The sequence below is a fragment of the Equus caballus genome, chromosome 3, assembly GCF_041296265.1.
Source record: "Equus caballus isolate H_3958 breed thoroughbred chromosome 3, TB-T2T, whole genome shotgun sequence".
In the NCBI taxonomy this organism is placed as follows: Eukaryota; Metazoa; Chordata; class Mammalia; order Perissodactyla; family Equidae; genus Equus; species Equus caballus.
Genome location: NC_091686.1, coordinates 60,800,227 through 60,826,186, shown reverse-complemented (window position 1 = coordinate 60,826,186; position 25,960 = coordinate 60,800,227). Strand labels below are relative to the sequence as shown.

At 43.4% G+C, this 25,960-nt stretch overlaps 1 protein-coding gene across 5 annotated transcripts in view; it reads right to left on the bottom strand.

Annotated features, from left to right (window-relative positions):
- The window catches only part of RASGEF1B (RasGEF domain family member 1B), a 701,629-nt gene that overhangs the window by 498,974 nt on the left and 176,695 nt on the right, over positions 1-25,960 (bottom strand). Inside the window, exon 5 of one of the 5 annotated variants that reach the window (XM_070263619.1) lies at positions 17,501-17,589. The exons of 2 other annotated variants lie outside the window; for them this stretch is intronic. In XM_070263619.1, the coding sequence (XP_070119720.1) occupies positions 17,501-17,575 (75 nt within the window). In that variant the 5' untranslated portion in view covers positions 17,576-17,589. Of the gene's footprint in view, positions 1-7,414; positions 7,686-17,500; positions 17,590-25,960 lie in introns of those variants that run through there. 2 more of the 5 variants (XM_023637855.2, XM_070263621.1) reach the window with 2 other exon arrangements.

Genomic DNA, 25,960 nt, shown 5'->3' with positions numbered 1-25,960 from the left:
ATGCTAGCCTAGGTAAAAAGAAGACGTGTAGTGCTTTTGGCTGACGGAGTTAGAAAGAAGTGGGGATCAGGTGGGTGCAAGGAGGATGCCGAGTCCTCCATTTTGGTTTGAAAATGTAGAGGTTTGAAAGGGACATAGATATATTAATCTATGTTAACATACTATAGGTTTTTGGAGAAATAGGCCTAGAATACATTTAAATCTCTCCAAGGGTGGAAAGTACAGTCCTTACTCATCACAAAATTCAAATAAATAAAAGTTGTCATTTTATTTATACGCCGCTTCAGTAGGCAACTCTAAGTAGGTAGAATCTTGCTAATATAAATGTCACCCCAGGACCTATTGTATTTTATCAAAGATTTGCAAAATAAAGAAATTCACAATACACAAGAACACCATTACAAACTGAAAAGAGCTAAGCAAAAGGAAATAAATCAAAGAGTTAAGCTCCTATCCCTGCTCCCTATGACATGCAGCCAGCATTGGCCATTTGACAGATATGAAACACCAGCCTTGCCTTATCAAAATACAAAAAAGAAAAGAATCATGTAACGGTTTCTCAGCAAGAAGCCATTAGACAGATGTAATCACAATGGGACCAAATATTCCTATAAATGAAATGTGTGCATTTAGGACCACATGCAGAGTCTAAAAGCAGCTAACACAAAAGGTAAGTAGAGTTGCCCTGTGTGTATACAATGGCTCAGATGTGGTAGAGCAATCCAATTGGCCCTCAAACAAACTGAGTTGTGAATTTACAAGACAAACTCAGTATCCATTAGCTTAAAATTCAAATGACCCTCATAGAAAGCCCAGCTGTGGCAACAGGAGCTATTATTCTCAAAGTAAACTTCTCCCTTATGATCGTCCACCAACATCCAATCACTGAAGCTACAGCCATACTCATCCAAGTTATTTGCTTTCAAAACAGCCTGACCAGAGGGATCATTCTTTAGATGCTTGAAGCCATCAGAATGGCCAAGTGGATGAGAGTGTGTAAGGCTCATTGTAATGGATAAAATCGAGATCTTTACCAGGCAAATTAGAGGGAAAAAACTGCTTGAAAGTATAACTTCCTTCAAGAGAGAAGGGATGAGGTCGATTAAAATATAAAACTGGGAAGATTCATAAAATGTAGCCTGGGTAGTCAATCCAAACAGTGGTGCACGTTTGTTGTTAGTGGATGCAAAGAGAGAAATAAATTGAAATTCGAGTACCGTGTTCAAAATAAAAGACCATGTCATAAAATATGCTCAGATAACATGCCAAACCTTTGACTCAATTTAGAGGCAGGATATTTATCAAAAGTTTTTTGAGGGTCAGGCCCAGTGGCCTAGCAGTTAAGTTCTGCACACTCCACTTCAGCGGCCCGGGTTCAGTTCCAGGTACAGACCCACACCACTCATCTGTCAGTGGCCATGCTGTGGTGGCAGTTCAGATACAAAAAGAGGAAGACTGGCAGTGGATGTTAGCTCAGGGCAAATCTTCCTCAGCAAAAAAAAAGTTATTTGATGCGTTAGTTATTTGAAACCCTAAAAATATTTTCTCCAAAAAAATAATGTTATGCATGATGATTGGCTTCCCAGATAGACCACAAAGATCTCCTAATGTACAGTGCAATAATGTGTAAGTATAGTCCTGGGATAATGAGTTAATACACATTGTTCCGTGAAAATAGAATCTTACATCCTATAAAGCAGTACTTTTCAAATTACGAGCCACAACTCATGAAATCAATTCAGTGGGTCTTTCCCAGTTTAATTCTTAATAGAATGGAAGAAATGGTATGGAAAGGAAAGAACAGAATTGCAAAGATCAGAGGAGATCCCCTGTCACAAGGAAAAGTATTATTCTTGAAACTTAATTTCAGGGTTATCGGTATAAATAGCTATGTGCATTCAGGATTGTAATGTAAAATATATTTCTTACTGTAGGTCACGGTCAAAACAGTTTGAACGTCTCTTAGCAAGGCTTCCATGGGGCGCCTAGCACAAAGTCAGCATTTAATAACATTTGTTAAATGAATGCACGATTGAATGAACTGGTGAGCACATGAAGAATGAATAAATAACATGCCAGTAATACACCTCTCTTGGTTGTGGCCCTGACACTTGCAGCGGAAAGCTTGCCCACTCCAGAATTTCCATACAGTGGGAACAGACAGTTGCCCAGCTGCAGTTCCCTATAGGTGGCTCCCTTGGCCGGGGACAGGATCTCTGACACAGTAGGGGCTATAAAGAGGGAAGGATGGGGACAAGGCTTCCACAGTTGAGTTCCAGGATTGAACTCCGGGAGCTGGGTTTTGAGGGGAGGAGGGGAAAGGTAAGACAGGGTTGCCAGGTTTAGCAAATAAAAATATAGGGTGCCAGTTAAATTTGAATTCCAGATAAACAACAAATAATTTAAGAGTAAAGTAAATCATGAACCTTCAGGGTTGGAAGATAAATTTGACCCATCAGATATTTGATACAAAACTAAGTGCAAAATACTCCACTAGGTGCTGTGGAAGGAAAAAATACTTAGTTCTTGTGGCTAAATAGTTCGGAGACACACAGGCAAGGACCTCAGCAATTACCACGTATTGAGTACTATTCTAAGTTCTTTCCAGGCATCAACTCATTTAACCCTCACCACCCTGCACTCAGGACAGAAAACTGAAGCACAGAGAAAGTTATCGAAAATCTCCTATAGAAACAAACACAAATAACATTCAGTGGGCCTGTGGTAGAGAGTTGGACATTGTCCAACGAGGTGGATCTGGAGGTGAGATTTGAGCTGAACCTTGAAGAAAGGGGAAACATCAATAGGTGTTGTTAGGAGAAGAATATTCCAGGCAGAGGAACAGCTTGGAGGTGAGAGGACATGATCACGAAATGCGAGTAAACTAAAGTTGCTGGAATACCAGGAATATAATAGAAGGAAGGAAAGACCGGACAAGAAAATTAGGTAGTGACCACACTACTGAGGGGAGTTGCAAGCCCTTCTGAATCAGCATGCAATGGTGAACCACCAAAGAGAGTGGGGTATACAAATGGGCACTGTGTTGAGTTGGGCTATTAAGGAAGATGACTTGGGAAATAGTCCAAAAGATAGAGTGGATGAGCAGACATCAGAGACCAGGAAAAGATCAGGAAAGTCAATGCAGCTAGCTGGCAAAGCACTGTGGAATCAGAGCCCAGGATTTACCTCCCAGATCAGACTCTACGTAGGTGAGTGACCTTGGAAAATTCATGCAATGACTCTAAGCCTTGGCTTTCTCACTTCTAAAACAGAGATGACAACACAACTTACCTCATAATGTTATTGGGGAATAAAACAGGACAACATGCAGGAAATGCTGTGTAAACGGGAGCTATCTGCAAAGGGTCATGGCTATTGAATTTGAATCTTCCCCTTAACTATTCCTCTGAGTTCAATCAGCCTTTGATTGAACACTTCCAGGACTAAGGTACTCATGCCATCCCAATGGTAACACAGTGAAGGTGAAAGAATAAAAGAATATGAAAGAATGGGGGTTTACCTTTCCCACTTCCAAAGAGAAAGGGTATATCTAGGAATGAACCTGAGGTAGAAAACAGAAAACAAAAGAAAACATTAAATACCAAGTAACCATAGTGGAGGGAGGTAAGTGAACTTTGAGATCCTCACTCCAGCACATACAATGAGAGTGACCTTAAGCGAATTACTTAAACTCTCTCAACCTTAATGTCCTCATCTGTGAAACACGGCTATTAACACCTATATTGCGATGTTATTGGGAGGATAGCTGGGATTATGTATAGCATGCCCTTAGAGCAATGCCTGGCTCAGAGTAGGCAATAAATGATAGATATTATGTATTATGGGTAAATTAAAATAAAGCTATAGTCGCAGTTAGGCAGCAATACTGGTAAAGACAGAAAATAGAAGGTGGAAATAAGTAGAATATACATGAGGTGTGACAATTGTAGAAATCACATCCATGACCAGTGGCATGGAATTGGACGTCCCTTTTCTGAAGAGCCAAATGTGTTCTGCCCAACAGATGTGGCTCCTGAAAGGTGACCCACCAGATTAGATGATTAAGGATGGGAGGATCAAAAATGCAGGTTTGTAGACTGAGGGAAAAGGGGCCTGGAAGGAGAAAAAGCAATCGCCTCTGACTATATAATTCTCCTGCCACTTCCTGCCCTGGAACCAGACCCCATCACTACCTATCATGAAGGCACAACGCAAAGCAACACTGAGGCTGGAGTTGGGGAGCAGGTTCATAATAGCTCAGAGCTTAAAGGGGAAGGAATGGATGCCAGGACCAGACACTCATCCATCCAAGCACACAGGACACATGTAAGTAGGACCTGTAGGTCTAAATCCACCTACCTTTTCTAGACATCAGAATACACAGCAAGCCCACTCTTTCTGCAGAAGCTCTGCCTTGGTATGGCACATACATTATTCCAAACATCTAGCCCAGTGCTCAGGGCACTGCTATGGCTGGGATAAACTTATTACCCTTTGCTTTTTTCTTAAAATTTTAAATTTGTTGGGGCTGGCCCCGTGGCCGAGTGGTTGAGTTCGCGCGCTCCGCTGCAGGCGGCCCAGTGTTTCGTTGGTTCAAATCCTGGGCGCGGACATGACACTGCTCATCAAACCACGCTGAGGCAGCATCCCACATGCCACAACTAGAAGGACCCACAACGAAGAATATACAACTATGTACCGGGGGGCTTTGGGGAGAAAAAGAAAAAAAAAAAAAAATCTTAAAAAAAAAAATTTTAAATTTGTTTCCCAAAGACTTGGTTTATAAACTTAATACTTTACAAAGAAAAAGGAAAGGAAAGGTTAACAATATGATCATGAAGACACCGTGTTTCAAATGCACGCCATCTGTCCTTCGCCTCTGAAGATGACGCAGCAGGGCACGCACTGGAGCCGCTTTTCAACCACTGCGACTTCTTATACCTGTGTTCACCATAACTTATCACCCAGCCTCCCCAGACAACTACAAACACACAAGAGGTCCTGTCGGGATTCAGTGCTCTTTTAGGCAGAATCTCCTCTGTGCAAACCCGATTGGCCCGTCTAGGAAGAAACAACATCCCTGGCCACCTCCTACCCAAAATAAATCCAAAGGCCATTCATTGTGAAGACATCTATCTCTTCTCTTGATCTTCCGCAAACCAAAGGTAACCTGCAAAGTCAGAATTAGAGCATTTGCTGGAAAGGCAAAGCTGCCTAGAATTTTCCCGTGTCCTGGCACTTTCATTTTTAGGAAATGAATATTTATAAAGGTTTAAGAATATCTCTCTCACACATTTCTCTTCCTCCCAGGCGCAGAGAGCTCAACAACTCTTCATTTTTGAGTAAGAGTGTGCTGAAGGGGTGGTTGCCCTAGAAGATAGCATCCTCCAAGCACATTTCTGACTCAGTTATTCATCTCTTTGGCACAGATTTCCCCCCACAGGCAGGAAAGGGGCGATCACTTAACTCCTCCAGCAACACCGATTAAAAGTGATACCTAGGTGGAGTGTTTTTGGTTGATTCAGCCAACACTGAATCAATCATTTGCAGAAATAAGGAGAGAGCAGATGCTACAGTAGCTCCTGCTTCTAGAGGGGTAGAAAATAACACACAGCAAGATACAAGGAGTCACCAAGGACTGAGGGAATTCCCTTTCCTGGAGCTCTTCAAAAATAACACTGCCATTCATTTTCTTAATTGTTAAATAGGCCTCAGACTGGTTTTCAAGGCCCTCTCCAACCAGCAATGATTGAGAGTCAATTATTCTAAGAAATCAAGGTGGGGTATCTATCAACTGGAGGATAAAACAGTCAGGAACATACAACCAAAAGGTAGTACATGCAATCAAAATCGCTTGGCATGGGTTTCGGTAGTTTAAGAATAAAAATCCAAATACAAGTGAAGAGAAAGCCAAAGAGAAAAGCAGTTTTAAAGGAGCACCTCAGGTCTGCCGAATGGTCCCCAAACGCTGCCTAACATTTACGTCACAGACAAGCAAATGGACAGAGACGCTACATGCCAAACAAGACAGCTAATTTTAGCTGCAGGCCTGCAAAACTCTACTTTTCCAGCTCTTCATTATTTTTTAGATTTCAGGCTACCATGTGTCAGGCATTTCAGTCTGGTTTCTCCCAGTCCACTCGTGTTTTCCCAGTTGCTCTTTATTGCCTACTACTGGGATCTCCCTGCTTAAAAACTGATTTGTCACACAGCAGACATCATGGGCTTGGGCAATCTGAGCTCCAAAATCAAAGGAATATGCCCATAGGACCTCAGAAGGTAGGAACACCTACAGGTGCCAAAGGTGAGAAGAGATTCACAGCAACCAGGGAAGAGACTAAGAATTTGAATCGTGAAGAGTTGCCTTGCTGAAGACAAGCTCCCGCATCCATGAGAGAAGAGACCAAGTTCTGCTCTCTCTGGCCAGTCAGGAAACTACAGACAGCGAGGCTGAGGCGGCTCCTGGAGTAGCCCCGAGGCTGGCGGGGAAACTTGTCAGGCCCTAGGACTGAGTGAGGAGTGCCCTCAAGCCCACACTGCAGCGCTGGTTAACCCGGCCAGAGTGATGGCCCTCTGGTCCAGGTCTAGCTGTCAGGTTGTTGGGGGAGGGCAAGTAGACAGAGACAAAGGACACACTTTGTTCCCACAGTAGCTGTAGCGTGGGACTGTGCACAGTGTGAAGCTGTCCCTGCTGAGCGGCCATGGAGGTTTCCTATAGAACAGCTGATGCCATCATTCCCCCAGGAAGACAAGCAGGCCAGACTTCTCATAGACTCATAGACTGCTTGCAGAAATGCTTACAGAAGCATCATTGCCACCTCAGGCAGGTGTGAGCAATTAGATGTACCTGCCGTCAGAACTGCGATTTCTTCACCTGATTTGGCAAATCCCATTTAACCCTTCGCATCCCCATGTAGCTCACTCACGGAAGAAGAAATGAGTTAACTTCAATGGAGTTTGGAGGGTGGAGGAAGGGAGCAGCTGAAGGAGGCAGGAAGGTAGAAACCTTCTGACCTCAAGATGTTACTGTTTATTTTTTCAGATGAAAAAGAAAAACGAAGAAATCAAGTAAGCAGTAAAAAAGGACTGCAGGAGACCGCTCATTTTCAGACATTCCTGGCATTTTAGGTAAAGAGCAACTCGGAAAACTCGTCCAGATTGACAGAAAACGTGTTCCCCTGTCAACCAGGGAAGGAAAAAAAAAGATTCACTGAGCTCCAGGGAGGCAAGAATTCAGGCTCTGGGGCTTCCGGTCTCCTCCTAGCCATCCTGTCCCTGCCCCACCCCAGACATCCAGGTGGAAACCAGGCAAATGAGCCCGCACGCCTGTCAACTCCTGGGGACCCCGGGGCCCGGTCAGGGGTCGCCCGCCACCGCAGACGGCCGCCGCCGCAGGGACACACCCTCCACCTACCTCAAACATGGGAGAGGCGCCCTTGCTCGGCAACGTGCAGCCCAGGAGCTCGGCGAGAAACTTTGCCATATACGAGCAATGAGGCAGGGGCCCTCCCGAAGCGCTGGATCCGTCCTTCCCCCGCGCACGAGCCCGAGCGGCGAGGTCCTGCCCGCAGCTCGCGGGCCAACGCGGGCTGCGGCTCGAGCTGCCCCGCGGCGCCGGGGCCGGGGGCGGCGGGCCGGGGGGCGAGCGCGCCTGCCACCGGCCGCGGCAGCCCGGGGTGCGAGGTGCGCGCAGCCCCGTCCGCCGCCCGAGCCTCCTGCGCCCGGGAGCCGGGGCGCCGCCGTCTGCGCTAGCCTTTCCCGCTGAATGTCACTATCACCATAGTCAAGGGAAGGGCCCCGCCGAGGGGGTGGCGGGAGGGCCAACGGCGCCGCAGGCCGGCGGCGCGCTCGGGCAAGGGCGGCCGGCGGGCAGAGCGCCGTGGCGCAGCCACACGCCCGCCCCGGCCCCGGGCACGGCCACTCCAGCGACACCGCTCGGCTGGAGCCGTGGCCTGACGCTCCGCGGGAGAGCGGGAGGCGAAGGCGGGGGAGGGTCTGCTTATGGGGACCAGTCAGGGTGACCCACTCGCCCAGTTTTCTTCTCCGCGCGAATGGAAGTGGGAAAGGCGGCTGCCTCGGGCCGCCGACTGACCCCGGTGAGATACTGCTGCAAGGCGCGAGCTGCCCAGAGGGGCTCCCCCACCTGCCTGCGCCGGCCCCACCCTCCCTTTGGGAAAGGGAAAAGGCTGCCAAAGCCTGGGAGGAGGAATTCCCACTCCTGTTCTCACATAAACCCCTTTTATTAAATGGGGCAGGCACAGGTAAGCCCCAGAAGGGGAGAGGAGCCTTTGTAGGCACCGGGGCTGAGCCAGATGGGCTGCACAGTCACAGCTCCCTCCCTGGCTCTGGCTAGGGGAGGGGGCCACAGGATGGGCCAAGCATGCGCCTGGCCAGGAGACTGATACGGATAGCATGACCCTGTTTTTCTTCCCAAACGTGCAAGGCTTGTATTTTAATAAGGGAGATACTTAGGGCACACGGCCCATGTTATACATTTATTTTTGCATCCCTATAGCTGCACATCTCAAACTTCAGTGTGCAAAATAATAACCTGAAGAGCTTATTTAAAACCAGAAGTCTTGGGCCCCAGTTCCCAGTGTTTCTGATTCAATAGGTTTGGAGCAACCTCAGGAACTACTTTTTTATTAGGCACCCCAGGAGATTCTGATGCAGGTGGTGCCCAGGCTGGACATCTTAAGAAACATTGCTCTACCTCGGCAAATCCAGAAGTCAGCACCTAAGAGAACTTTAAAAGCGTTAGACTGGTAAGAGACAGAGACCCTAGAGGAAGTTCTGTCAAATCACCTAATTTTATATGCAAGGAAACAGAACTAGAAAAGTTCATATAACTTCATCAAGTCACACTGTATTAGAGACACTCCAGCCATAGGGGAGCACTCTGTAAGTACTTGTTTGGACCAACAGAAGACGGATGGTTGGATGGATGGTGCATAGCTGGGTCCAGATTTCCTGATTCTCATCCCAGAATTCTAGCTGGTATAGCAAAGTCACTGTGAATTTAGAGTAAAATGGGAAGGAAAGGTGTTAAACTAGATTAGTTTGAATATATCAGCTCGCTGCTTCTCAAACTTTTTCAGTCAAGTATTTTTCACAGTAGAGATTATCAAAAACAAAGTTTCTTTGAAATGTCTGGTTTTATCTTTTACATTATAGTCTATGACATATTCAGGTTTCTTATAATATAAAAAGATCTACCCTCATGAGTAAAACTAATGCTCCAAATATGCTATCTTGATCCCATGGTTTCCAGAAGCCCCTGCCACAGCACCAGAAAACCCCAGCAGCAAAACCGAGAAATATGGCAGCCAGGTGCCCTCTGTGCTACACTACAAAGAGAAGGGAAGTTAAGACGCAGTAAGTACCTACAAACGTCTCAGGCACTGTGTCACTGGATTCGAACATGGGCTCTAGGGGCAGACTACCTCGATTTAAATCCCACTTCTGATATTTAATAGCTGTGAGACTTCAGGCAAGTGACTTTACTTTTCTGTGACTCAGTTTCCTCATCTGCAAAATGGGCATGATAATAAAAGTACCTCCTGCACACAGTTTGTATTCACTTTCTATTGCTGTCACAACTTAGCATCTTAAAACAACACCCATTTATTCTCTCACAGTTCTGTGGGTTAGAAGTCTGAGCCAGCTCACTGGGTTTTCCGCTTAAGATCTTACAAGGCTAAAACCAAGATGCCAGCCAGCTGACCTCTTCTCCAGAGACTCTGGGAAGAATCCACTTGCAAAGTCATTCAGGTTGTCAGCAGAATCCAGTTCCTTGCAGCTGTAGGTCTGAGGTCCCTGCGTCCTTGTTGGTTGTCAGCAAGGGGCATGTCCTCTGCTCCTAGAGGTGCTCCTTTTCATGAGACCCCGTCCATCTTCAAGGCAGCAACCATGTTGAGTCCTTCTCATGTTTCAAATCTGACTTCCTCGTTTGCCAACAGCCAGAGAAAAATTTTTTGCTTTTAAGGGGCTCATGTGATTATATGATTATAATATCTAGACCCACCTGGGTAATCTTCATATCTTAAGGTCAACTGATTAGTCACCTTAATTACATCTTCAAAGACTCTTTCACCATATAATGTAACATAATCACAGAAGTAACACCAGGGGTGAAGGCCATGAGAACTATCTAGAAACCAGCCTACCACGTGATTATTTTGAGAAATAAGTAAATGCATGCATTTTACACGTTTAGAACAGTGCTTTATTTTGTGATATTTAGAAGATCTCAATAAAGGTTAGCTATTATTTTTTTCTGCTCATGCACCTCATTTGATTGTCATTATAACTCTGTGTTATTTTAAAGGTGAGAAACTGAGAACCAAAAAGATTGTCCAACACCACACAGTGGGTTAGTGGCAGAGCCAGGAATGAAAGCTAGGAGAGCCTGCTCAAGTCTGCTTTTGCTATTACACGATACTGCATCACAGAAAGCTGGACAAAGGAGAGAGAACGTTCATTTGGGGGAGTGGGACTTGAGAAGGAGTGTGGCAATAAAGAGGAGCAGAAGGAATATTTACAGATAGTCACTTGTCATAAGAGTAATTTATGGTTTAGGTGCAAGGGAGGCCGTACCAAATACTAACTGAAATAAGTCAGTCTTTAACTGAACCTGGGGATTTTTTCTGAGCAGAGGTATTTTTTTGTGATGATATTCGTCTTAAGAGGCTATACACTCAGGTGGGACCTAGACTCATTCCTTTGATGAGCTCTTCCTCTTCTACGCTTCCTCCCCTCTGCCATCTTGCATCTTGTAGTGTCAAGAGGAAATAAACCTTTCTGAAGGGCAGCCACCCACTGACCCTGCCTTGACAGCAAGAGGCTTGCCTAGACCTTCTCCAGGGTCTGCCTAGGCCTGAGTCACTACCACACCTATTTCCTGCTGTCTACCTTGCTGGTAGAGCAAGGACAGAGACTCAGGACCAAAAATAAGAAAGTAAAGCTAACAAATAAATAAATCTTCTGGGGCCGGCCCTGTGGCCAAGTGGTTAAGTTCACGTGCTCCACTTCAGCAGCCCAGGGTTTCGCTGATTCAGATCTGGCCGCGGACATGGCACCACTCACCAGGCCATGTTGAGGTGGCATCCCACATGCCACAACTAGAAGAACCCACAACTAAAATGTACAACTATGTACTGGGGGGGGTTGGGGAGAAAAAGCAGGGGGAAAAATACATTAATTAATTAAAAGATTGTCAACAGTTGTTAGCTCAGGTGCCAATCTTTAAAAAAAATAAATAAATAAAAGAAAAGAAATAAATCACCTTATCATCTCTGGTCCTCCTCCATCTAGGACCTGGACCACAGTATTATTCACTAGGAGGGTTGTTCATAGTCATTGATCCAGTATTTCCATTTCTAGAATTTATCCTAAGAAAATAACCAGAGAATCACTCAAAGACTATTACATTTAAAATTGTTTCATGCCCATAGAGGCAAGTGAGTGTCTTTTTTACCGACACAGTAACCGCCGAGGTTAAAAGAGCAGGACTGGAGTCAGGCTGCCCGGGACTGAATCCCGGCCCTGCCACACACCAGCTGGATGATCTTGGGCAAGTCACTTCAATTCTCTAAGCCTCTGTTTCCTTATCTGGAAAATAGGGATAATAATAATGCCTACCTCATAAGAATTTAATTAGTTAATACCAACTTATTACGATTATTATACTAATATATATTCATATAATTAATATGCTAATACTAAAAAAAGTGCCTGGTCCATAGTAAGTAACAAATGTTAACTATTAGGAGGGTTATGATTAATGATATATCCTTAACTCCTGGCCCCAAGTCTGGCCACAGGACTCAATGATAAATTGATTGAATAAATGGATGGAGGGACAAACAAATGAGCAAAGACACTTGTTGCATCATTATAAAACCCAGCTTTGTAAACCATCTAAAGTCCAAAAACAGGAGATTGGTTTAACGTATTATGGTTCATGAATAGAGTCAGCAGTAAGTATGTTTTAAAAAAATATTTATTGACCTAGAAAATGTCCTTTACGTGATGTTGATGGGAGACAGCACATAGTACATGTAGCATGGAATAACTCTATAATATGTTTACATGTATACACAGGAAGAAAAGTAAAGGAAATATGCTAAAAGGCAATGATAGTTCCTCTGAGTGATAGAATAATGGACTATTTTTATTTTCTTCTTTCCGTATTACTGAACTGTCTATTCTTGGCAGTGAACCTGAGCACAACACTGATTCTAATGCTTTTTCTTTTAAGACCCCATCATTAAGAACTTGGACATTAAAAAAAAAGTTATCAAGTTAATCTTAACTGAATTAAGATCTTATCCCTTTAATAAAACACTTAGAATGGACCAATTAACACAAACAAATCTACTGCACTGATACTCTCCTTAAGGAATCTCTGTTTGTGAAGAAGCCCTACTGAATATCATCCGAAATTTGATTTTAAAGCCACTCACGTTTACCGTAAGAGCTAACAGTCTCATTATCAACAAGAGCCATGACCCTGGGGATGGCCAAGTCATAAGAAGCAAATATAATCTATTTTTAAAACACTTATTTTCTCTTCTCATTTCGTTTAGAAGCTAATGTAGAAGTTGAAGAATAAAGCTCTGGAAATGATCATTTGCCCAGAATGAGTAGTAATTTACTCCTGCCAAGCTATAAAGACTGCTACTTTCACTTCCCCACCTCCTCCGTGGCTCTCTGGGAGAGCCGGTGTTGCAGGTACTGTAAATACTGTACTTCAATGTGGTCAGAAAATAGAGCAGTCTGACTAATCAACTATTCCAACTAATTATCGTCTCTGCAACACATGAATTACCACTTTTCAAAAAATTAGGCTGTCATAAATTGCAATTAACACTGAAACTCTACTGAAGGTTTCATAATTCTTTGATGATTCAGAAGGCACTTCAGTGTCTCTCGGGGTGTCAGGTTCACCAGCATAAAAATCATTTATCCCGGTAGGACAGAGAGGGGAGATGCTGGGTAAAAGGAATTTTCAGTTGAGAGAAAGGCAAGCAAGCCAGGTTTTACTATGTTTACCAGGCTGAATGAATGTCTATTGAGCTCTTTAAGCACCTCCCGAGAAAGGCTCTCTATTTGTCTGAGATGTTATAATTATTATTCCACAGGAATACAATGGTAACATTCTATTTTACAACAAAGAAAATTAGATTACAAGTTATCCGACAACCCTCCCTCCTCCCAGCTAAGATCACACACCGTATAGAGTTACAATGGTGCCAATTACAACATCTTTTCATGCACTGTATGTTCCTTTGGCTTTTTACCATCTGAATGGATTTCATACCAAATAGCAGCAACTGGCAGCAATCAAAACAATTTGGGGGAAAATAGTTCCATCTTCTGTGTTCACGTAATGCTATTGATTTAAACAATATTTCCCTCACTTCTTTCTTGGAACAAGCGAGCATGTAGCTTCTGTCTGGGCTCCCATTCTGCCTTACCCAGAAGATTTGCAGGAGAGCCTAATATACAGGTACCAGGCCTTTTCCATCGCTAGTTGCTAGAAGCCAATTTCCATCAAAAAGAGAGTGTTTTGGGGCTGGCCCAGTGGCGCAGCGGTTAAGTTTGCACGTTCCACATCTCGGCGGCCCGGGGTTCGCCAGTTCGGATCCCAGGTGTGGACATGGTGCCGCTTGGCACACCATGCTGTGGTAGGTGTCCCACGTATAAAATAGAGGAAGATGGGCACGATGTTAGCTCAGGGCCAGGCTTCCTCAGCAAAAAAGAAGAGGACTGGCAGTAGTTAGCTCAGGGCTAATCTTCCTCAAAAAAAAAAAAAAGAGAGTGTTTTTAAGAATTTAGTTCAATCTACCACTACCCTCCTCCCGCAACCCCACTTTACAGAATCAGAGGCTCAGAGAGGTTAAGGTTCTTGCCCAAGTTTGCACAGCTAGTATATTGGTAGAGCAGGAGCCAGGTTCCAAGTATCCAGATAGCCCACACTCTTTCCATTGAGTCAGTGCCTCAGCGCCCATTGTGTGAAACTCCATATCTCCTCTAAATCATGCCAGGGCTGAGGTTTTGCCTGAAAAAACAGCACTATTCTATGAGCTAGGTGCAAAACAAAAGGAAGAAGGAAGAAGGGAGAGAGAGAAAGAGTTATAGAGGGAGGGAGAAGAGTCCAGCATCATGTCCTTGAAGTGCCACTCCCACAGCCAAGCTTATTCCCCTGGTGCAGGAATTTGGGATTTCCAGGCACAGTGAGCAGCCAAGATTTACTTATTTGAAAAGCTATAATGGGGCTCCCTGGAAGAATCTTTGCAGGATATCTTGAAGGTGATGACCAAAGAGATACACCAGACCCTCCCAGCCCTGGCTGTCCGGGATGGGAAGGAGACACATTGTAAGATGGGAAAGATTCAAGGTTGGACCAATATAATTGACTGATGGTCAGCACAAAAGGAAGACAGGCTGTTTAGGGATTAAGTTATTCAATGTGATATCAATCATCTTCCAGCCAGTCCTGGAGGGAACTTGTATTATGAGTCACAGGAGAGGAGCAGCCTGGGGAACTGGATCAATAAATAGAAAAGTCACAATATTATAGGTGCAACAAGAGACTAAGAGAATAAGATACATCTCCCCCAGTTGGGGTCTTAATAGAAGAGTCATTATGCTGGTGGGAAAAGGCCTGATTCGCCAGGGTGTTGGTGGTAGTGCCTAGGTCAACACCGATGATGACAATGAGGGGACTGATGCCACATGACAAGAATAAAACCCACGGCGGCATCAAGTCTACACCATACCCTTAGGAATCACGGCTCAAAGGCAGAGAGCCAAAGTTCACTTGGGAAAGAAATGGAGCATCAATATGGAGCCCTTAGGGCCAAGTGCACCAATGGGCAACAGCAAATAGGATCGTAGCTAACACCAGGCAAAGGAACATCAGGGCCAGGATCATGGCACCACCCAGTGAGCAGTGGTGGCCACAGAGGCCACAAACAATGGAGCAGAGAGAGCAGCCAGAACTAAACAGCAGAGCTGCAGCAAGGAAAGAGCTGAACATGTGAGCCAGCCTGGATCCTCCATGGGAAACAGGGAGCCCGAAAGCCAAAGATCCAGAAGATCTCTCATAAGGGTCTTGAGGCAAATACCATTTTTGTTTGCATTTCATTGCTTTGTGCACCTCCTTTGACTGGCCCACCATCTTAATTGGTGTGGCCTACGTCTATGAAAGTCCACATGAAAGACAGCTGGGACAAGTGAATGGATAGGCTCTTGGCTCTGGCCAGAAGCACACCCTCCCCCTAAAGGCAGGTTCAGTTCTAACTACCTACAGAGGCCCAGATCTGCTCTGCACTAGATACTCGGTGAGATTAGAGTTCTGGACAATGCCACCCCTGAGGCTCTATCAGTCTCACAACCAATACAGTTCAAAAAGGACCCAAGGTCAGACCAAATCTAAACACGCGGGGGTTGTGGGGGAGGAGAGGGCAAGGCTAATCGTGCATCAGCCTGAAAGGAAGGGATGGTTTCCATCCAACCACACACCTCCGTGAGTTCTAGCAGCCACGTATTTAAACCAAAGCTCTTACTAAAAACACTATTTCTATTTTCTTTGGTCCTTCCCCTGTCAGCCCTGACCTCTTAATTCTCCACATGCAGAGGTATGTTTCAGACAACATCTTCCACAGCCAAAACAGTACAAGTCATGATATGGAATCCACACTCCCATTTTTCTCCATCCTTCATTTCTCTAGTAATGACAGTAACAATAGCTAACACGGTACTATGTGGGAGGCACTGTGCTATGAACTTTACATACATTATTATGCATTATTATATTTGATTGTTTCATCAAATATACCTTTGTTTCATCAAATACCCTTCGGCTAACACTGTCATAGGCCCTCCTCTACAACTGAGGAAAACAGCATGGAGATGTTTATGATGCTCCCAAGGTCACATAGGCAGAAAGAGATGGAGCCTAGCCAGGCACCCAGGTGGTCCCCCAGAGCCCACATCCTAATCTGACATCCCCTCATCATTGACTAGAAGAGCAGCAAGGGATGGGGCTCTTTCAGCCTCCCCCGTCAGGAGAACTGGATCTGAAATGAGTTGAAAGAAGAAGCAGTTCTTAAATATACACTGTCTAATGCAGAACAACACAAAGTTTGCTGACTAAATAAAAAGGAGCAGAACTGAAGAATTTTGACCTCTATGCCCTCAAGCCTGCACAAGAAAATATTCCAAGTTCATTTTCCATTAGTTGCCCCTCCTAATGCTTAGTGAGTAATGCTAGGAGAATATCAATGGTATCCCCACCCAACTTTCATGTAAATCAAAGAGCTTTCCAAATCTGCCAAATTTCTTTAACTTAAGTGAGATTTTATAAGAACTCCATTTGATTGGCTTAACTTATTTTCATCTCTTTCAGGGCTTAAGATCCCCATATGTTAATTACCTTAAATGACACAAGGTTTCTAGGTCAGACACCCAACACCCAAACAACTCTAGTCCTACCATGAGCTTTAGCTGCTAGGACAGGCCCATCAACAGCCACAAGATTTCCCTTGAAGGAGGAAAAAAAGTTGAAGTGTCACCACTCAGGAAAACAGTGTTCAAATTTAGCAAGGGAAGAATTGTCCAATGTCCAGGGTATAATCTGCACCTATTGGGAATGCCTGCAGTTTAATCCCAGCCATCTTGTGCATCACAAGATTTCGTGGATATTTATTAATTTCAAGGATGCAGTTCTGTACAGGGGACATGGAGATCAGGAGGGGGAAACCATTTATTTAAATATGCCAGAGGCACCAGGAAACAAAATGAAAGCAAATATAATTGTAGAGAGGATGACCCTAGTAACCTACCCCAAAATACAAGAAAAACACAAATGATCCAAACTAAAAGGCTTTGAAAAATGGAAAAAGAAAGAGAAAAAAAAGCCAGGCTCTTTGTGTTTGATTCTGGAAACATATATTATGCTCACACTGAGAGCTGGCGGGCAGATGGTTGAAGCTCATACAAGGAATATTAAATCTATTTGGAACCCTCTTGCCCTCCTGATGCAACACGGCTCATGCCTAGAGGGCAAGACAATCAGCACACAAACGTCTACAAATCACTCCGATTCTGTCACTAACTGGGAAATCCTCACCGCATCCCTGAGCACAGGGAGCTGGAATGGTTTGTCCCAACCCGCACAGCAGGTCAGGCAGAAGGTCAGGAGACAAAGCTGAGTCTCCCTTTCTCTCTGTCTCACACACACACACGTGCACGCACATACACACATGCATGCATCCACAAACACACATGCCCACATGCACACACTGCGAGTCTCTTTGTATTCAGACCGGTTTCTGCCATTAGAATCAGATATAAAATGAAATGGCACATGAAAAGCACCCAGCACAGAGCCTGTTCATGGGGTTCAATGTGTTTTTGCCATCTCATCAGAGGAATAAGAACAGATAATTAGATTTTAAAGGCCAGGAGAAATGAAGAGTCAACAAACTTTTACCTTGCTCAGTTGTCCTTCACTTTTTGTATTTTCCGATGGGCAATCATTCAACAAGATGGTGAAGGTCACACACATTCCACTGATTCCGCCTGGAAACAGCAAAGCATGAGACAGAAGAAAATCATTCCAAAATAAGAGAAGATGCTGTATCAGTCTGTTAGACCTGAGCATCTAAATCTCAGTGGCTTATGAATATTTGTACAGCAACATGCTTTAGAGCCTGGCTACTCAAAATGTGCTTCACAAACCATCACCATTGGCACCACCTGGGCAATGGTTAGAAATGCAGAATCCCAGGCCGCATCCAGACCTACTGAATCAGGGTCTGCATGTTAATTAACCAGCTCCTCAGGGGATCTGCTTGGGAGAGCACTGCTCTAGAGCAATAATCGCCCCACCTGGTATGTGCACCTCAGGGCACACACAAAATGATCTATTAGGATGTGCAAAGAAATTTTACAACTTCTTTTTTTAATTTTATTTCTATTTTTGTTTATTCTATTTTTATTCTCATTTATGATTATCTCAAAAAAGAAATTCAGCTTCTCTACTATTTGACATTTAGCTTGATAGTGTTAGATGTATAAACTTATAAATAAATATACATATGTTGGAAGTGTGGACTGAACTTTTTTTAACGGGGCTTTCTACTGAAAAATTGGGATGAGACTTCTAGCTACGCTCTGGTCTAATAAGGCCATCTAGCTGTCCACGGAGCTTGCACAACCACGTGTTGACTAGATGTCCTGTGTCTCCTCCTAGTTCCCCTATAAGTATGTAAAGTAGCACACAGCAGGGTCCTTCTCTTGGAGCACTTCCCACGGTTTCTCCAGCTGTGCCTCACCCAGCATGCATCTCAGTCAGCTGGCCCGAGGTCGGGGACATGTGCACCACACTGACCCTTCTGCCCGTTATTTTCCCATAACGCTTGTCTTACACCTACATCACACAATACTGGTGTGTTTGAATCCTTTGCAAGACCCACGCATAAACAGAAAATCAACCTCCAATAAAATAATTGTCATTTCATTTGTAGTAAGTGCCATGAAGAAAAGCACAGGAGGGTCAGGGAAAACATGCATAGTCTGGAGGGCCAAGGATACCTTCATGTGGAAGTGACATTTGATTGGGGACCTGAAGGATGAATACTACTTAGGAGCATTCAGGCAGGAGAAACGAGTGCAAATGACCTATGCGAGGAAGGAATTTAGGATAGATCAGATTCTGAATAACAGTTGGTGTGGCTGGATGTTGATGAGCAAGAGAGAGGGTTTCAAGGATGAAGCTAGAGGGGAAGACAGGGTCCAGACGTTTGCGGCCACGTGAAGGATTTTGGACTTAAGACTCTTGATCCTAGGGTGATGTCCCAGTTTGGGCTCATCCAAAAGCAGACCCTGAGGCAAGGATTGGGTGCAAAATGTTTATCTGGGAAGTAATGCAGGAAGCTTGGTGAAGGTTGAAGACAAGGTAGCAAGGCAAGCCAATAAGAGGGTCACTACTGAGCGCTGTGGGCAATTAGGGCTCAAGGCTGGAGGCGACCCCCTGGGAGATTGCATGAAACATGCCTCAGAACTTTGCCATTGAGGCAGGGAAGCTGGGCACGCATCCACCAACTCTCACCCTGCATTGTTTGAGAGATGCTTTGCAGTGTTAACTCCATCAATGTACGTAAAATGAGGAGGAGCCTATGGCCAGAGAATGTCCTCATCATATGCAGGTAGATGCCCCATGTATGGGTGGAATGAACAACCCATCCTGGCTTGCCCAGGAATTCCCTGGTTTTAGCACTAAAAGTCCTGCATCCTGGGAACCCCCTAAGTCCTGGGCAAACTGAGATGACTGGTCACTCTAATATAGGAACTATCTGCAGCTGACCTCTGGCATAGGTCAAGGGGCACTGAGAGCATCTGCAAAATGACTTCAAAAGATTCCACAACTATACCCTGTCTAGATCCTGAAATAGCAATGACATTTTGTTACCAGAAAGACAGAATCAATGACATACCTTAGCAATGCTCAAGAAGATTATGAAACTGGACATTAAGAATTTCCAGAATGTAATATATGTTATTGCCTGTAATAGCGTGTTTGTATTAGTTTCCTGTGGCTGTTGTAACAAATCACCACAAATTTAGTGCTTAAAACAATACAAACTTATTATCTATAGTTCTGTAAGTCTTATAGAAGTCTAAAATGGTTGGCAGGACTATGTTCCTTCAGGAGGATCCAGGGGAAAATCCATTTCCTGACCTTTTCCAGCTTCTAGAGGCCTGCATTCCTTGGCTTGTAGCCCCGCATTATTCCAGCTTCTGCTTCTGTCAGCAAATCTTCTCTGACTCTGACCTTCCTGCCTTCCTCTTATAAAGACCCTTATGATTACCTTGGGCCAATATGAATGATCCAGGATGACCTCGTTGTCTTAAAATCCCTAACTGAATCACATCTGCGAAGTCCCTCTTGCCATTCAAGGTAACACATTCACAGGTTTCAGGGATTAGGACATGGACATCTTTGGGGGGGCCATTCTGTCCGCCACAATGTCCTTGATTCTAAGGTACATTTAACTGTAAGAGGTACATCAATTTAGTAGCAGCTCTGACAAGTGGTAACCCCTACCACATTAAATGTATATTTCTAAATGTACTGATTTCAGAAATGTGAAAAACTGCACATCTTGGAATGTAGCATCTATGATAATGCAATAAGCACAGTAGTGCTGGATGTTTATGGAGGCTCAGGTTCAACAAGCAGAGTCTAAGGTGAGAAATGAATACCTTATTCCAATAAATATTTTTTGACTCTCTACCAGGTACTAGACCCTGAGGGCATGGCAGTGAGGACACAGTCCCTGCTCTCACGGAGCTTACTCTGGTGGGAGAGGCAGACAATAAGCAGTTACCCAGGGAGTGATGAGGGCTAAGAAGAAGAAAGCAGGGTAAGGAGACTCAGGATATCACGGGGCAGGGAGGGGAGAATCTAGTTCAGATGGAGCAGGTCAGGGAACGTATGTGAGGAGGTCATGTTTAAGCAGAGATTCAACGAAGCCACTGAAAACAAGAGTTTAGTCAACGGGCAGCCCAAACACCAGGACCGTGAGGCAGAAAGAAGCTTCACGTTGGAACATTCATCAGTTCCACAGGAAAGATATTTTCCAACTGCCACTGTCTCCCCTCTGAAGCATAATGCTGCTCAAGTAACACTAACCACAAAATTTTACAGAAAATTCCAATTTTTTCCCCTTTTTCTTAGGGTTGGGTGGGAGATATGGTGGAACAAGAAGGGGAACAAAGTTGGAGGTGAGAAAATTATTTGCTATAAAACTTAGCAGCAGAAATTACCATTTTCTTCCTAATTTAAACTTGTGTGAAGTGCCTCGCCTGCGAGGAGTACAGAACCAGGACCAAAGGGAACATTAAACTCTCATCTTCTTACTTTCTGTTCCCTTCACAACTGGTTTAGTTATTTGAAAAATTAAAATGGGCATTTCTTTCTCTTTTTAACATTTCTTTTCAAATTTACACTCACAACACCCTAATATGTCCACCACCTCCACCCCGATACAGCCAACTCCTACCCGCCTGAGGCCTTGTCCCTTTGTCAGAAAGCCTAAGCTTAGATAAGCATGTGAGCCTGTCCTCTGGAAAACAAGACATAGGGCTGTCCCTAGACCAGAGATGAGCCAACCCCGTCCTGTCCCTACTGTGGGTCAAGGGCCATGAGCGACATCTGCTTGATTAAAATCCCTTCAAAGAGAATAAGTATAATTCTTAGTCCTTCTCCAGAGAAAGAGAAAATCCATCTGGAAAGTCCCCAGCATCATTATGACAGCTACAAATTGCCAATTATTAATGGCTCCCAAACTAACAGCCAGACTGCAACAGGGACTCGATTTGTTAGGAAATACCGGCGAGGACCAGTTCCCCAAACAAAAGGACAAACACACAGGCACAGAGACTTTCCCCGGAGCAGTTCAAAGGTTCAGAATCTTGTAGCTTTAGAGGAAAATCTGGAGGGGACTCATTAGTGGTGGGAGGGTGAGGCCTCAAGCTGTGGCTCATGACTAAATCACAAAAGAACACCTCCTTATTAACCCTGAATTACACACCTCGACGTTTCCTGACATTAAATTTGCAATCAAGGTAGATACGATTAATATAAACACTAGTCAGAGTTATGTAGGAAATAGAAATACGATTTTTTTTTGGTCTCTTGGGTTTTTCATGAAAGTATTTTAAATTGCTCACCCACATGCCTGTGAATCTAAAGGTTATTTTTCAAATCATTACAATGACAAAACATACAGTCTGGCGACTCAATTGTCATGGATGTTTAACTTAAACCTCTAGCTTTCAGAAGTAAATTTGTCTGATTCCATTATTGTTAGGACAGTCATTTTAAAGTCATATTATTCCACCTATAAAGTTTCTTGACCTGAGTCCTACAGGAAACAATGAAGGCCTGGAAATTTATAATTATATTTGACCTGAACGTGAAACTGTAACCTAGAAACCAGGAAATTTTCAATAACAGCCTGGACTGAGCTGAATACTTTCCAAACCATAAATCATAGGTTTGTTGGACACCCTTATAGGTTAAATGATGCAAGCAATTTTAGTGCAGGCTGGTGGGATGCCCACCGACATGAAATGTGAACTCATACCTACAGGGAGATGTTCAGCCTGATCCACAAAGATTTCACCATAAGTCACTCATTAGTGTTAATGGAGCGTGGCTCTCAAATTCCAGATGACACTTGGAATTTTACTGCCTGTAGGAAAGGTAGACCAAGGCAGCAGCACCAGCTGTGATCTGGGAAAATTGAAGATAAATCAAGTGTTTTCACCTAGTAGAGTTGGAGGGAATGAAAGTCCCTACTCAGTCTCTACTTTTACTAAACTGTGAACACAGAATATTTTATATAGAAACCCATCTGGCCTTCATCATCAAAATCCACCTTCTACCGTGGCTGGTCCCACCATATGTAACTGAAGTGCTTGAGCAGATGTGGAGGGCAGCAATTCTTATTACACTTTTGGCTCTTTCAAAATTTAGTTTAGTGTTTTGGCCATAATAGGTGGTCATTAAATAAATCTTGATGAGAATGAAAAAGGAATAAGAGGAAGAAAAGGATATAAAATATGCTCAATTGTAATTTTTTTTTTTTAAAGATTGGCACCTGGGCTAACAACTGTTGCCAATCTTTCTTTTTTTTTTTCTGCTTTATGTCCCCAAACCCCCCCTGTACACAGCTGTATATCTTAGTTGCAGGTCCTTCTAGTTGCGGGATGTGGCACGCCACCTCATCGTGGCCTAATGAGCGGTGCCATGTCTGCGCCCAGGATCTGAACCCTGGGCCGCCACAGCAGAGCACGCAAACTTAACCACTCGGCCACGGAGCCGGCCCCTCAACTGTAATTTTGAATAGGGAGAATAATTACCAGTAATAAACAGGCCCCAAGGGAAGGAACAACTCTAACCAACCAGTTTTCCTCTTGTGATCTCAGGTAAGAATCCCGAACGTCCGTAATTGAACCCAGATATAAGTTTGGAAGTTTCCATTTTGTCATTCAATATTGGCCATTTCTCCACTAAGATGGAGTATTTCTTGGCCTTCGTGTCGCTCATTCAACTGAGGTTCCTGTAATACATTTAACCTTAATGGTGTTTACTCTACACTTGCTCAGCTAACAGCAAGACATGACAACTGGGTTTTTATTTAAGTGTTCTCTTGGATGGCGTCCGAGTGAAATTAGATGGAGCAAAAGAAATAATGTCTGCAGGCACACATTACTAATGAGGGGTGAAGCTAATTGGTGTGTGGGCAACACTACTCATTCCTCACGTGCAGAGCCACTCAGTGTCATTAACAAATTCTAAACCCCAATAGGGCTTTGTAATACTTCCTATATTACAGGAGTTCACAACTTCCTATCGGAGTTGACAATTATTCTTGACAAATGTTGATTTTCCTAAAACAGGAAGTCAGGGATATTAACTTACATGAGGACTTTTCCACCCATAGGTGTCTTTCTCTTGTTCCAATTAATAGTGACATGTGCCAAGCACGATGGTAAACGTTTTACGCACATTACCTGCTCAAAGCAAACTTGAAGGTAGAAATCGTCTTCCACATTTCACAGATTAGGAAGCTCAGGGAGGTTAAATAATTTGGCAAAGTTCATACAGCTATCCAGTGGCAGAGTTAGGAAGTGAAACCAGCTCTTAGATTCTAAAGCCCATCCTCTTACCACGTACACAACTCATAACCTGAAACGTCGCTCCACACTCATTATTATTTGTCAGTCACCATACAAATGTGCCCCTTCACCTCTTATGCCTACCACCCATCCTCCTCCTCCTCCTCGGCTAACCACTAAACTGTTCTCTTGGTCCATGTGTTAATCTTCCACACATGAGTGAAATCATAGTGTTTGTCTTTCTCTGTCTGGCTTATTTCTCTTAACATAATACCCTCAAGGTCCATCCATATTGTTGCATATAGAACGATTTTGTCTTTTTTATGGCTGAGTAGTATTCCATTATACATATATACCAAATCTTCTTTATCCACTCATCAGTCAATGGGCACTTGGGTTGCTTCCACATCTTGGCTATTGTGAATAATGCTGCAATGAACACAGGGTGCATAAGTCTCTTTAAATTATTGATTTCAAGTTTTTTGGATAAAGACCCAGTAGTGGGATGGCTGGATCATGTGGTATTTCTATTTTTAATTTGTTGAGAAATCTCCATACTGTTTTCCATAGTGGCTGCACCAGTTTGCATTCCCACCAGCAGTGTATGAGGGTTCCCTTTTCTCCACATCCTCTCCAACATTTATTTTTTGTCTTGGTGACTATAGGCATTCTAACTGGTATAAGGTGATATCTAATTGTACTTCTGATTTGCATTTCCTTGATGATTAGTGATGTTGAACATCTTTTCACATGCCTATTGGCCATCTGTCTATCTTCTTTAGAAAAATGTCTGTTCATATCTTCTGCCCATTTTTTGCTCAGCTTGTTTTTTTTGTTGTTGTTGCTGAGTTGTGTGAGCTCTTTCTATTTTTTGGATATTAAGCCCTTGTCAGATATATGATTTGCAAACATTTTCTCCTAGTTGGTGGGTTGTCTTTCCATTTTGTTCCTGATTTCCTTTGCCCTGCAGAAGCTCTTTAATCTAATGAAGTCTCACTTTATTTTTTATTTTGTTTCCCTTGCCTGAGTAGATATGGTATTCAAAAAGATCCTTCTAAACTGATGTCAAAGAGCGTACTGCCTATATTTTCTTCTAGGAGTTTTATGGTTTCAGGTCTTACCTTCAAGTCTTTGATCCATTTTGAGTTAATTTTTGCATATGGCAAAAGATAATAGACTACTTCCATTCTTTTGCATGTGGCCGTCCAGTTTTCACAATACCATTTATCGAAGAGACTTTCATTTCTCCATTGTATGTTCTTAGCTCCTTTGTTGAAGATTAGCTGTCTGTATATGTGTAGTTTTATTTCTGGGCTTTAAATTCTGTTCCATTGATCTGTGTGTCTGTTTTTGTACCAGTACTATAGCTTTGATTACTATAGCTTTGTAGTACATTTTGAAGTCAGGGATTGTGATGCCTCCAGGTTTGTTCTTTTTTCTCAGGATTGCTTTAGCTATTTGGTTTATCTATTAATAGCTTTAGCTATTGCTTTATCTTTTGTTGTCCCATATGAATTTTAGGCTTATTTGCTCTATTTCCAAGAAAAACGCCATGGGATTCTGATCAGGATTGCACTGACTCTGTAGATTGCTTTAGGTAGTATGGACATTTTAACTATATTTATTCTTCCAATCCATGTGCATGGCATATCTTTCCATTTCTTTATGTCATCATCAGTTTCTTTCAATAATGTCTTGTAGTTTTCATTATATATGTCTTTCACCTCCTTAGTTAAATTTATTCCTAGCTTTGTATTCTTTTTGTTGTGATTGTAAATGAGATTATATTCTTGACTTCTCCTTCTGTTAGTTCATTATCAGAGTATAGAAATGCAACTGATTTTTGTAAGTTGATTTTGTACCCTGAAAATTTGCTGTAGCTGTTGATTATTCCTAATAGTCTTCCAATGGATTCTTTAGGGTTTTCTATAGATAAAATCCTGTCTGCAAACAGCAAGAGTTTCACTTGTTCACTGCCTATTTGGATTCCTTTTATTTTTTTGTCTTGCCTAATTGCTCTGGCAAAAACCTCCAGCACTACGTTGAATAAGAGTGGCAAGAGTGGGCACCCTTGTCTTGTTCCTGTTCTCAGAGGGATGGCTTTCAGTTTTTCCCTGTTGAGTATGATGTTAGCTGTGAGTTTGTCATATATGGCCTTTATTATGTTTAGGTAACTTCCTTCTATATGCATTTTATTGAGAGTTTTTATCATAAATGAATGTTGGATTTTGTCAAATGCTTTCTCTGCATCTATTGAGATGAT